Below are 14,550 nucleotides of genomic sequence, written 5' to 3'. Positions count from 1 at the left end.
GGCCAGTTCTTCCTGACAGTGACTCTCCTATGGCTCTTTCTCCTTTGGATGTCTGTGTCACAGCATCACACCCCTCCTTGTTCCCCTCTTCCTCAGCTTTTACCACTCCTCCTCCAAAAACACCTGGTTCTTGTGCCATTTGTGTATCAGCCCCAAATGCTGACTCAAGCCCACGCCCATCACCCTGGATGCTTGTTCAATGACCAGGCATGATGCTGGCCATTGACATGATAATTCCTTGCAGCAGAAGGCCATGCAGCTGAGGGCTCTTTCAGGAATCATCTCAAAGCTCATTCTTCTGAAGGAGTCTCACTGAAGGCCTTGTGTGCTTGGAAGCTTGTGCATTTTTTCCACCGTTATCAGCTAGTCTAATGAATATATTATCTCTCCTTGCAAACTTTGCCTCCCTCCAATCCAGGTGGAATTCTTAAACAACTTCAGATTTTCCAGAAAGTGTGAGGAAAGAAATCAATTGAAGTCTGAAATCTGATCAATGTTGTACAAGTGTATGCTAGGCAACATGTATCCCAGTTTATGATCATTTATGAACATCTTCCAGGATGATAAACACCAAGATTTTAAAAAGGTTTCTAGGTTTTCATTAGCCAATATACAACTACTTTTTTAAAAAAATCAATAATTAAATTAATTCAGATATTAACTATTTAAACTTGCTTACTTCAAGCCATTTAAATATACAGTCTGTATGCAGAACCACATTTCTTTGCTGTCTTAAGAGCTTGGATGCTTTTTTTGCAAAGGTGTCTGAAGTACTTTTCATGAGCAGTATTGTCTGTGTGATTATATGGAGCCATGAAATGCCTACACTTAGGAATCCTCTTTTGGATCTGTTCTCTCCAGTCCTAAGAGCATTCACATAGGCACCTAATTCATATAAACAGAGGAATATATCCCTTAAGAGTAAATGCCTAAATAATTCTGCAGATATATTTTTAGCTCTGATCTCACTTATGTTTCTGTAAATCAGGCATAAACTCCCCAGAATCATTAGATTTAAGCCAGCACAACATGGAAGCATGGAATTGGATTCCTAATCCCAAGGCCACCCTAAAGCATCCAGTAGCCATCCTGTGTTGAAGACTCTTGGTACTAGAACACAACAAAGACAGAGAAACAGGTTTCCCAGGTGTACCGTTCTTATCAGACAACACAGTAGAAGCAGCAATATCATAGAATCATAGAATCATGGAATCATAGAATCGCTAAGGTTGGAAGGGACCTTTAAGATCATCAAGTCCAACCATCAACCTACCGTGACAACCACCTCTAAACCATGTCCCTAAGCAGCACATCTACTGTTTTTTTAAACACCTCCAGGGATGGTGAATCCACCACCTCCCTGGTAGCCTATTCCAATGTCTAATAACCCTTTTAGTGAAAAAATTTTTCCTAATATCCAGTCTAAACCTCATCTGACATAACCTGAATCCATTTCCTCTTGTCCTGTCACTTTTCGCCATGGAGAAGAGATCAGCCCCCACCTCTCTACAACCTCCTTTCAGGTAGTTGTAGAGGGTGATAAGGTCTCCCCTCAGCCTCCTCTTCTCCAGGCTAAACAACCCCAGTTCCCTCAGTTGTTCCTCATAAGACTTGTTCTCCAGACCCCTCACCAGCTTTGTAGCCCTTCTCTGGACACGCTCCAGCACCTCAATGTCCTTCTTGTAGTGAGGGGCCCAAAACTGAACACAGTACTCGAGGTGGGGCCTCACCAGTGCAGAGTACAAGGGGATAATCACTTCCCTAGTTCTGCTCACCACTCTATGCCTGATACAGACTAGGATGCCGTTGGCCTTCTTGGCCACCTGGGCACACTGCTGGCTCATATTCAGCCGGCTGTCCACCAACACCCCCAGGTCCTTTTCTGCAAGCAGCTTTCGAGCCACTCCACTCCAATCCTGTAGCACTGCATGGGGTTGTTGTGACCCAAGTGCAGGACCCGGCACTTGGCCTTGTTGAACCTCATACCATTGGCCTCAGCCCATCAGTCCAGCCTGTCCAGATCCCTCTGCAGAGCCATCCTACCCTCAAGCAGATCAACACACCCACCTAGCTTTTAGTGTCATCTGTGAACTTACTGAGGGTGCATCCGATCCCCTCATCCAGATTATTGATAAAGATATTAAAAAGATAGATTAAAGATAAGAACAGGTTATCTCTTGTCATAAGAAGAGAAGGCTGTCTTTATTTCCCTAATTTCCCATATTTCTCTAATTTGTCAAAAGTAGTTACATACTATAAATTCAAAGCAGAAGGTTGCAGAAATACTGCTAAATAAATAGGTAAAGTGTACAGAAGAAATAAGTATAACATTTTAAGTTCCTCAGGTTTCTTAAAATCAGTGGCAAAGACTGTGAAACCAATATGATCTTGAACAAATACAATTCATGTAGTCTACCTAATCCTAGCAAAATGAATCCCGTGCTTCTTAGAACACTATGGGAATTGGCTTAGCAGATTAAGATCCTTCACAAAAAAATTTAACCCGGAGTCGAAAACTCATTTCAGAGTCAAAGACTCATTCATACAGCTTTGGACTTCCTCATGCGTACCACATATCTGCATGAGAGTGGTTTTATTTTACCGTGATTCCATTTGTCTGCATTTGTCAGGGAGCATCCTGTTAAGGGCAAATACCCTCAAGGACTATGTAAAATTTCTAAGAAGAAATATAGATGTTCTACATCTACTTTTTTTTTCTTTTTATTTGTAAAGCTTTTTTTTAATTTGTAAAATATGTTTATTTGCAGTTTTAATTTTTTTTTTCTCGTTAGCAGAGAATATCTGGACCTAAAAATATGCAGAAAAGTGAGAATAATACTACGTTTTTACTCTTGGGAGATAGGCATACCTGAATAATAGGTGCGGCTTTGTCGAATGCTACAGTTATTAGCTGAGAACAGGTAATGAAACTGGCACAGCAGCCATCTGAGAGAGAGATCGTTCCCACTGTCCAGGAAAACACTGGCAAAAAGCAGAGTGCAAAAGTCACAGAGAATACGTGCTGTGAAGGATCATATTTTCATGCATTTCAGGGAATTGAACAGGTGGAAGAATAAGAAAGCCTACTAAATCACCTTTTCCAGCCAGAAGAAAGTATACTTTCTATTGACTGGTTAACATTTGTTATAGAGTAGAACCTGGATGTAGATAATAAGGAAACATGACTAGAGCTTAGATTTAAAACAGCAACAAGAAGCTTTTGAGTATGTTTTTTCATGAAGTCTTGAACTGATAAAAGGCTCAGCGCCTGACTTAGCAGCTGAAAAGCATTCTATGCTGCTTGATCTTTCTCTATAACAGGGGCAAATGCATTTTAAAAGCTTTCCCTTGGCACCTTTGAAAGGTTTTGAGAACCCTGCCTTCATGCAGGCAGCAAGACGGAGCGTGCCAAATATCAGATATAGCAAAGAGAGACAGCATGGACAGTATAATATAAATTCCTTGTTAGTACAGCTTTCCAGCAAAAATCACATGAAGCAGATATAATAAGGAGGCGAAAACTTCACTCACTGGCATTTGCTGAAAAGGGCAGATTATGTAAAATGTCTCAAATTAGCCAGCTGGCTAAGAAAAGCAGCAAAATGTTCATTGAACCTTGGGAAGTTTTGTAATGCAAGCATTAGGGGAATCATGTACATATCAAACAATCCCCAAACCACCTATTTTGTGATATTTTCACTTGCAAATTAGCCAAGGGAATGAAATTAAAACCGTGGTTTGTGCCTATAATTGCTAAGTAGCTTATGGCTGGGTTTTAGTAGGGGAGGGTGAGAAATTTCACTCAGTTGTGTATCCAGTGGGAGAAGATTTGCACAGATGATATTGTCTCTCTTATCCAGTTAAAATACAGACTCTGTTAAACTCTGGGAAAACTGTTTATCTTCTCTCTGCTTCACTTCACTATTTACAAAATGCAGACTGTAGCTCCCTGTCCCAGAAATATTTCGTAAGCATTGAGATTACGCAGTGATTTACACTACATGTAAAAGCCTGGGACAGAGATGGCTAGGGAAGCATGTCATGGTCTGCTAGGTCATTGCTTGGAGTATCTCAAGATTTCCTCCCCAGCTTGTCACAAGAGCAGACTTTGGGTTGTTTCTACCTGCATTAAATCTTTTAGCTCTGCCGGCATTCAAAACCTCCCTGTCTGTGTGCGTGAGTCTTTGTACTTCAAAGCCAGAAGATAAGAAAGGAGAGGTGGCCTTGGGGTGATATCCATGGCCCTCAAGCTCAGGAAATCTGAATTCCCTTCTCAGCTCTGCTGAAGCAATCTTTAAAAAAAAGAAATAATAAGCATTCAAAGCATAAAAGACTTACACTGGCTTAACACTTTTAGGGGAACTAAATTAACCAGGTATTAAACCCCCCTGTTACACAGGTCCTAATGTCAGTCTTGTTGAAAAGAGATTTAGAAGATTATTAACTTTTTAGAAGACCAAGCCCAGCTAATGTAACATACCTGCAACAGAGCGGATAGGCTATGGAAGACTGCTAAAATGAGCAATTACCATTTTTAATGTGATAGCAGGGCAAAAAATAGGGGGTTTAACTTCCCAGTAATTAATGTCATGTCTGCCTAACTAGTTATGATCTCTGCACCTTGCTATTTGGTGCAGACAGGTGTTATCTTTTTACAAAGTAAGAGTCTATTGGTACTGCAGTGACCAGAATCACCAGGTAAAAAGATGAGTAGGAATTAGTTACCACCACATAAAGTTCCCAAAAGATAGGTGGAATAGGAATTCATTATGCCTGGATGAATTTAGATTTACAATTTGTCTAGACTCTAAAGTACAGCTTATTCACCCTTATTCACACTTATTCAGGGTGGATCATTGCTTTTACTGAAAATTTGCATTAGATCTCTCCTCAGTACATCATTTGGACATATATTTTGCAATTTATGAATATACTTATGTTAGACTGGCTATTTTTTTCTTCCTATTTCATAAAATCTACATTACCTTTTTATAACATTTTAAACATTAAATAAATACCAGTAAAGACACACTGTCTAAATTGATTGCTTGATTGTTTAAACTGCCATTCCTTTTTCCTTTTGATACAGCCTGAAACAAATGTATAAATTAATATGCATTAGGTAAAAAATAGATTAATAATGATGGACAACCAGATTAGGTGAAGCGGTGTGTCCATGCAAAAAGGAAGTGTTTTTTTCCCCCCCCATATTTTAGTACTGCTTCAATGTTTTACCTTTCTTGAAGGTATTGTAATACAAGAATTATAGTTGTAAGAGCTGGCAATCAGAAAGATAAATTTAAACAATTACATTTGTGGAAGGGTCTTCTGTTAACTGAACCATAAGCCAATATAATAGTTTTTTGGAAGTATTTCCCAGGCTGACAGGGAGGGTGGCAACACACAGCTCATGGAGGACACAGTCGGCAGGTCATCACTGAAGTAATTTTGAAGCTGAAGACCCACATGCTTGGCTGTCTTGGAGTATCCCAGTTACTAATTCCTCGGTGAAGTGAATGTGAAACACTCATTTTGGTTGGGTAGCAATTTTTATTATCATGGCACGAGTGTAAATCAATACACACAACCTAAGGCAAAGGCTATCAGTGATGCATGCTCAAAGTCGTCTGAAGATAGGAATCATAGAATCATAGAATGGCTTAGGTTGGAAGTGACCTTAAAGACCACCTAGTTCCAACCCCCCTGCCACAGGCAGGGACCCCTCTCACCAGACCAGGTTGCCCAAAGCCCCATCCAGCCTGGTCTTAAATGCCTCCAGGGATGGGGCATCCACAACTTCTCTGCGCAACCTGTTCCAGTGCCTCACCACCCTCGGAGGGAAAAATTCCTTCCTAATATCTAATCTAAATCTACCGTCTTCCAGTTTAAAACCATTACCCCTCATCCTATCAGGGCTTCACTAGGAAAAGTGAGCTGGTGATATTTTAAGTACTTTAACAACATAAGCATCATTTCTACTACCTAGTTTGTATCTTAACATTTCTATGAGTGCTCATCTAGTTTCTAAATCCAATGTGTGCATATGTTCAGAGCAGCTGCCTGGGGGTTGTAATACTGCTGAAGAAACTATTTCAGCTCCCAATTATGCCAGCTCACAAAACCCCAACCTGTGGGGTTAGCACTCTCTAAACAATTAATAGATCACATTACCTGGACTTCACAGCTGCCCTTACTGAATGCTAAAAAGCGAGCACGCAAGACAGCATTGCAGCACAGTTCAGCCTCAAAGGAGGTAGTTCAGTGGAAATATAGCTGTTTGGCTTACATGTGTTATTGCCTGAATAATTGTACTGAAAGTAGAGAAAAGTATCTGCAGCACAGGATTTTTTTATACATGGAGAGAAGTACACAGGAAAAGTTTGAAATTTGTGGCTTATGGGGTGAATGCTTTTACAGCCCATTTCCTTGGTAAATCAGCCCCTGCCTAATTTTAATGTCAACTCTGATGAGCCCATGTTTCAGCGGAGCAAGAATCTTTGACATGGTTAATGTTTTAGTGAATAGGTTTTAGCAGTCATTGCAAATGTAAACCTCCCTTTTACTCTTATCCTTCTCCCTTCCCTCCCCCTACTCATAACTTTCATGCAAATTGTTTTTGCATAATGGCCTCCTCAGGGGAAAGGTGTCAGAAGATAATGAGAAGATTTGGCAAAGTTACAAATTAAGAGATATGCAGAGGATCTCGAGGGGATTCAGTCTGTAGCACTGCTGGAGTGATAGCGCGATAAATGCTGCACTGATTACTGACTCATATGAGTCAGTGGGGAATCAGACTTGTTTTTCTCACTTTTCTCATTGGTAAAATGAAGTCCTCAGCCAGGACTTTAGTTACAGGGTAGGAGGGATGGTAGAACTATCGAGGCAGACCTGGGGTACCAGCAGCCTCCCAAAGGCAAATATCCCATTAAGCCTTTGCACGTGGTACAAGTTAAAGATAAGCTGTGCACAAGCCAGAGATGAGTTTGGCGAGGACCTGACAGTCTTGGCCACCTGCAGCTCTGATCTTATGTGGCCATTTGGGAGAGTCTGTCATGCTGCGTGTACAGCACATGTAGGGGTGGAACTATGGAGAGATGTCTACTCTTGCATGTGTATGTGTCAGCAGGGTGTCTAAGGCTCCCTTATAGTCAATGAAGTCACCTAAGAAGTAATACTGCTCTCCCTGCCTTCAGCGCTGTTGCCCAGGTGTAAGGCCTTTAAGATACTCCCTGCTGAAATGATAGCGCAAGGTGGACAGGATAGCACAGGAGAAGCAGTTGGGACATTGGTGGTGAGAGAAATGCTAGAGCATCTGAAACAACACTAGATGCCTGTGTTATATTCGATTACTCATACTCCTAGCTGGTCCACAGAAAAGCCCCCAACCCCATTCGATACGCTGCGGCTCCTTTTCTGGGACGTTGGACACCCAGTACATATATGGACATCTACATTTAGGACTCTGAGCCCCAAAGTGAATCCACCTCCCTCCCACCTGCCCAGGTGTTCATTAGCAGAGTTCCTCCCTTGGGTCAAAAGAGAAATGGTGAGATCATCTGACCTAATAGTAAACTCCAAAAGGATGACAATTTGATGTCTGAGAGCAAGAAGTTGGTTAGCATTATGCTTGCCGTTGTGGGAATCCATCCGAGTGCATTAGCCTGCAACCCAGTACTGTGCTCTGAAGCTAAGATGAAACGCATGCTGTATGGGACCACAGTGCTTCCTTCAAGACTCTGCTTGTAAAGGTAATGACGACAAATCCTCAGTAGTTTAACAGTAGTTGAAGGATAGTAATTATCCGTGCTTTGGATAGTTTGCTTTTGTTTCAGTTGGAAGGCATATTTTAGTCTCATGCTATTGCTAATTTATCACGGTTCAATACAAGTGCACAGAAAAAAAAAATGAACTTCTAAGTACAATGAGGAAAAAAGAGATGTATTAAAAACAGCGTGAGATACAGACAGGCTCTTTAATGAAGTGAACTGCAGGTGAGGGAAAAGTGGTTTTTCTAGAAATGAATTACTGAATGCAAAAAATTGCAGGCGGAAAATAATACATTGGGGTTTGATCAGTTTTTAAAACTAGAACTTTTAGGTCAAATAAGAATTTCAGGCACACGGTGCAATGCTGACATCAAAAAGTGTGGTTGCTACTACTTAAGAGACATAATTGCAGCTATAGTTTGGAAATGAAGTACAGAGAAAAAGGCAAGATACTGATCAGAATAAGCTGATTATACAGTTTAGGATTTCATGACTGAACAAAACAAGTTCACTGAGAATGATTTACACAGTCTTGATGCTGACAGATCCTCTAGTCAAACAGACAAGATGCAAATAGAGTTGCTTGGAAATTTTCCATATGAATGGTTATTTTTAATGGGAAATTCAGCTTTCTGCAGAAAAAATATGAGAATCACTCACACTGGGAAAGTCAAATGGTAATGAGTAGTTTCAATTGCATTGACCTAAATGGAGCTGACCTAGAATAGTTCAGTTCAGTTCAGTTCTTCAGAAGATAACATTGGCTTCCTAGCAGTGAGCTCACTGCTGAATGGTAGGTGTAGTTTGAGGGCTTAGTCCCTTCCATGGCCTGGGTCTTCCAGAGAACCACAGCCATTTTGGCATCTTTATCAACGTGTGCATTTTCAAGGAGTTTAATAAACCAAAATAAACATTTTATTTTGTGTAATGATAAATAATTTCATCTCAGTTTAAAAAAAAAATTATTTTGGGGGAAAAAAAAGAAGTTGAAACACTATCATCCTCTACAGGGTGAAAACTCTGAAATTTCCTCCTTTTGGAAAAAGAGCCACCATGATGTTACCTCTCATCTCCTTTAGATTGGTGTGATGCAGGCTGTGTTAAAAAATCATAGCTCTGTAGCCCTTGTATAATTCTCTACAGATATTAGTATGCACTGCAACTTCTAACAGTATTATTAAGACACTCTGAGCAACACAGAGACTGTTCTACCTGAGGTGATAAGGGTGGCTAGCCAGATATGTAGTCATTGCATCCCTGTGAATCATTGCCTAATGCAAAGGACTATAGGGTTTTCTTTTCAGACAAGTTGTTAGTCAGTAAAAAAACCTTCATTCTCTCCTGTAGTCCTGCCACACGCAGAGCAGCAAGTCACGATTCTGAAGTGATCGCTTGGCCTGGAGCTAAGCATAAGCAAACTAGGCAATTATTTAGCGCAGCAAAATGCAGGATGTTAAAACAGCCGTGGCCCCACTGCCTGTATCACAGCCCCGAAAGCCAAGCTGGCTGCTGCCTGTGAAAGGCCAGAGGGTGCACAGTCCAGCTAGCCCTGGGGTTAAAGAGCAGCAGTGTCCTCGGGGCAGTGAGAAGTTTGGCTTCCCAGGGACCAGCCCCAGAAGCTCTGCACCACTTCTGCCCCTTCTTCCTTTTCTCCCTTTTCTGAGGGAAGAGGCTAATGGCTGGGCTTGTTCCAACTCTGCATCCTACTGATGGAAAAAGGCAGTTTTACCTCCGCTGATAAGAAACCTTGAACAAACCTGAATGAAAAGGTCTTTGCTGTTGCAAAGGAGCTGTGAAGCAGGATACCCTTAAAATGGAAGTGCACACATAAGACTCCTTTGAACAACACCTTCTGTAGTGCTGGAGCACTTATCTCGTTTTGCTGACTTGAAGTGGGATGGTATGCAGGCTTTCTTGTTGCGAAGAGCTTACAGCTTTTTTTGGCTGATATTGTCCATGGATGACTATTCAGGTACCCTTGCACAGTCCAAGTAATGCTTAATTCCTTTCAGTGACAAGTTATATGCTTCTATTTAACAATAGGAGATACCAGCCTCAAACTTTCCTCCCTACAACCAAATTTAGAAAGGAGATGTGCAAATGGGACCCAAAAAAGAGTTGGTTCAAGCCTCTGAAATAAATCCTTCTCATATCTGAAAATGAGGAGAGAGCTGAAGAAGAAAGCGTTATCTTTCTCCAGCTATGACAGTCATGGCAATGAATTTCCTAAATTAAGTTAGTTCATGAAGTCTTTCATATGCTTTAGATGCCAGAGTCTGTACTTTATATATATATATTCCTGTACTGAAGATATGTCATTGCCTCTTCTTGTGGTCCAGGAAATATATGTGGACCTTCTGCTGGTACCTCTGCCTAGAGGTGCCTTTCCTCCCAGAGAATGGTATGTGTCAGGTCTGTGGATGGGGCTGTGGATGGGTGGAAGAGCTTTAACCTTCCCTCCTCCCTGGCTGGCCCCAGTCCACAGCTGACAGCTGCTTTGCACTCCTATAATTTGGGCCACTTCCAGAAGTACAACAAATACGCACTTTTGTCACAGTCCATTCAAGTGAATTTGCATGTTTTCGTCACTGAGCAACAAGTATGACCAACTTTGTAGTGATCAGGACTGCTCAGTGCAATATTTGTAAAAGTCCTTTAACAGAGGACTTCAGAGGGCAGGAGCACCTCAGAGGGATGGAGCACCTCTCCTATGAGGAGAGGCTGAGAGAGTTGGGGTTGTTCAGCCTGGAGAAGAGAACGCTCTGGGGAGACCTTATAGCAGCCTTCCAGTATCTGAAGGGGGCCTAAAAGAAAGCTGGAGAAGGACTTTTTACAAGGGCATGTAGTGATAGGATGAGGGGGAATGGCTTCAAACTGAAAGAGGGGAGACTTAGATTATATATCAGGAAGAAATTTTTCACTTTGAGTGTGTTCAGGCACTGGAACAGGGTGCCCAGGGAAGTTGTGGATGCCCCACCTCTGGAGGCATTTAAGGCCAGGCTGGATGGGGCTTTGAGCAACCTGGTCCAGTGGGAGGTGTCCCTGCCCATGGCAGGGGGGGGGGACTGGGTGATCTTCAAGGGCCCCTCCAACCCAAACCATTCTATGATTGTCTGAAAAATAGCTCATGTTATTAGGTAGGGAACATTTTAGACATGAAGTCAGACATGTAAGAGGACCGCATTTTGTGGTCAGAAAGCAAATTGAGAGCAGAAGTTTAAAAAATGGTCGTGCTGACAAGATGTGAATGCATTTGGCTGCACTCTGTGCTTCAGGTGCTTATCAGGAGTGGAGTGCTGGTGTCTGGATGTGAGTCATCCAGCAAATATTGCAAATAACATGTTCAGCGTTGCCAGATTATAGGTCTAAGCAGAAGCATCCTTGGCATACGTACCCACTGAAATGCTGAACAGGTGCCCACCATAAACCTCAGTACTAAGTTGCAGAAACAGCCCTCTGGTGTGCACCTCACTCCTGTACTATTAAATATATTCCAAACTTCTTTAATTGCTTCTGTAGCATCCAGCAGGGAGCTCAAAATTGTTTGTATACAGAAAAAGAATTTCTAGGTTTGTTCACAACTGTGTTTGAAGCAGCATGTTATTATTTCTCAGAATGAAATAATCAGTGACACAAAATTATAGTTTCCCTGCCTAGAACAGCATCTCCTTCAAACAGGATGCCAAGAACAATGGAGCCTCAGATGGTATTTATAATAGAGAAAGAAATACTATGAGTATGCTAGACTGAAATCCATGCTCTTTATGTCACTTCTATCAGAGACTTCCTGAAAGCTGCTGTACAAATCACTTTGGACAATCATTTTCTCATTATTCAGGTGCCCAGTTCTAACTGAAAATTAATTCAGCACCTAAATACTTTTCCATTTTTACTTATAGTCCATTTGCAGCTGCGTCACTTCTGTCAATAGGACTAACAGCGATGTTCTGATGACAGCAATGCTGAAAGCCTCCGAGCTGCTCCCTTACTATATCACTACCACACTGCTGAGGATACTGAAGAACAAGGACCAGAATAGATATTAATATGAGATTTGAAAGAAGAGTGTGAATTTGGCTGACTAACAATGTGAAAGGCTGTTTTAAACACAGTTATCAAGCTGTACATTACAAAATGTAGAAATGTGTTTTACAAAGGGAAGGCATTAGGGCAGATGATGTGAAAGGGCAGAAAATGCAGGGACAATGAACAAAGAGCAGGTATCACAACAGCAAACTCCTGTCATTTAACATCATCATACTCTGTCACTGCTTTTTGACTCAGGCAGTTTTCCAGTTTTCAGGGTTTCAGTTTGCATTCAAGGAGGGAACACCTGGACTGTTCCAAAAATGACTACTGAATGGCAGAAGTGATTGGTCAGACATCGGTTGATCATTGGTGCCATAGTGATTGTGGTGAACGGCCTCAAGGAGTTGCAGGCAGTTTTTCCCATCACATAGTTTGTTGACGTAAGAGTTAAATTTCTCAGCTTCAGCAGCGATTCTTACAGACTATGAATTTCATTATACCTGCCACCAAGGTCACTGGAAAAATCAGATGCAAAACCCATTTGCAGCCATCCAACTTGGCCCATTCAAATAAAGATCTGGTCACCTTTGATTAATAAAAACTGTGGGGGAAAAAATCTCATATACATCATCAATTAAAAGTGTTCAGAAGTTTCTATAGTCCTGAGTATGCAAGTCTGTGGCAACTGAGGATCCTGCGATTTCTGTCTGTTTCTCTCGCTTATGAAATAAAAGCCAGATGTATGGAAGTTGTCATTGGTGAAATTGACTTCAAGATAACACTGTGTCATCATTTTATTAAAAGGTCAATAAAAAAATCCCATTAAAAAGATAAGTGAAAAAATCCTAAGTGCAATCAGCCATTCAATATTCAGCCTCCAGCAATATTCAAAAAGACATTCATGCTTTTAAGTTTCTTTAATAATCAGTTTCTTTTCTTCCTTGGAAGAAAGTCAATATGCTAACTTTCAGAATTGAGCTGTAGGTCAAATGGTTTATCTTTTGCCTATTAAATCCTTAGCGAGAAAATATTGCTCGAGAGTTATCAGGATGAAATCTGTTTGAAATGAAGGGTTTTGAATTGTATGGAATACTTGCACACATTTATGTATTTATATAATGTTGGGAATTGAATATGGCAATACAAGTATTCTTTTCACATCACTAATTTTGCTGAAGTTATTACTGATGAAACTGTTGGTATGGCCAGAAAGACTTCGAAATTATGCATGCTGATGGGCTGTGTCTGGTTCTATCCTCCTGCTGGAGGATAGTCTCTCCTGTGGAGCGCTACTGGCCAGTGAAGATTGCAAACAGGAGAAATCTGATGGCTTTTCCCCTCTTTCAGCATGGAGAGCTGAGGTCTCAGAGCCGTGCTATCCAGCATGGCAGTCACAGGAAAGGAACACAGGCAGAAAGGTGGGAAAAAACAATTTCTGATGTTTAGATGGATTTCTGATGTTAAGAAGGACATGAACCTGTTGGAGCAGGTCCAGAGGAGGGTCACAAAGATGATCAGAGGGCCAGAGCACCTCTCCTATGAGGACAGGCTGAGACAGTTGGACTTGTTCAGCCTGGAGGAGAGAAGGCTCCAGGGACACCTTATTGTGGCCTTCCAGTACCTAAAGGGGGCCTACAGGAAAGATGGGGAAGGACTTTTTACATGGGCATGTAGTGATAGGATGAGGGGGAATGGTTTTAAACTGAAAGACGGTAGATTTAGATTAGATATTAGGAAGAAATTTTTCACTTTGAGGGTGGTGAGGCACTGGAACAGGTTGCCCAGAGAAGTTGTGTATGCCCCATCCCTGGAAGTGTTCAAGGCCAGGCTGGATGGGGCTTTGAGCAACCTGGTCTAGTGGGAGGTGTCTCTATCTATGACAGGCAGGTTGGAACTCGATGATCTTTAAAGTCCCCTCAAACCCAAACCATTCCACGAATCTGCCGGCACTAGGACCACGGGCGTAAAGCCTGAGGAGCTGTGACTCTGCACCATAATGCACAAAGAGGAATTTCAAAGGGGGTTGTCGGTGAGTAGGAAGGTGCCAGTGGGAACATGATTCAGAAGGGAGGATGCGCCTGCAGCAAGCTACAGCCTTCGGCTTTGGATCAGCCTCCCTAAGGCAACAGAGCAAGGCCAGCAAGGGCCAGGCAGTCACATCTCCTGCTGCAGCCCAGGCAGGGAGGCTTCATATCCCAGTCAGGCTGATGTTTGAGTCCTACTACTCACCAATCCCACAGAAAACTACTAAGCTCACTAACCGTCTATCCTCTTATCTTTCCAGCAATCTTGACACAGAAGAGCTATGCGGTAAGTTCCTTTTTAGGCAAGTACATAATCTATGCCTGCAGCAGCTCTGTGCAAGTGAACGTACCATGTGATAAGATTTAATTTTTTTTCTGTTTAATCTTTGAGGCTCAGACAGAAAATAATTTCCATTGAAAGAACTCCTGGGAGAATGCAGATGGCTTATAATCTCTTCAGACTCTTGTCATCCATTACACGCAGAAATTGGTTTGAAGATATTTTTCCTAATCAATACTTCACATTCTCTGAGCTTCAAGTTCTGTCCTGATATAAAGAGAGAGACCTTTTATCTTATTTATCTTTCACGTGAGATATTTTTTCTAGCTAAACACTGTCAAAGCTATGAGTCTTTTGGCAATTTTGGAAAAGATTATCATTTTTGTACCCCACTGGAGGAAAATTCATTATGTTGCTCTAACTTGATCCAGTAAGAACAGAAGTTTGACAA

The 14,550-nt window shown here is 41.6% G+C and overlaps 1 protein-coding gene across 1 annotated transcript in view; it reads left to right on the top strand.

Moving 5' to 3' along the window:
- Window positions 1-14,550, top strand: part of NECAB1 (N-terminal EF-hand calcium binding protein 1) — a 65,564-nt gene that overhangs the window by 13,086 nt on the left and 37,928 nt on the right. Inside the window, exon 3 of the mRNA XM_009891939.1 lies at window positions 14,080-14,105. Within this exon, the coding sequence (XP_009890241.1) occupies window positions 14,080-14,105 (26 nt within the window). The remainder of the gene's footprint in view (window positions 1-14,079; window positions 14,106-14,550) is intronic.

This window comes from Charadrius vociferus, unplaced genomic scaffold, assembly GCF_000708025.1.
Source record: "Charadrius vociferus isolate BGI_N301 unplaced genomic scaffold, ASM70802v2 scaffold15, whole genome shotgun sequence".
Taxonomy (NCBI): domain Eukaryota; kingdom Metazoa; phylum Chordata; class Aves; order Charadriiformes; family Charadriidae; genus Charadrius; species Charadrius vociferus.
Note: the sequence above shows the minus strand (reverse complement) of the source record. Positions and strands in the feature narration are given on the sequence as shown.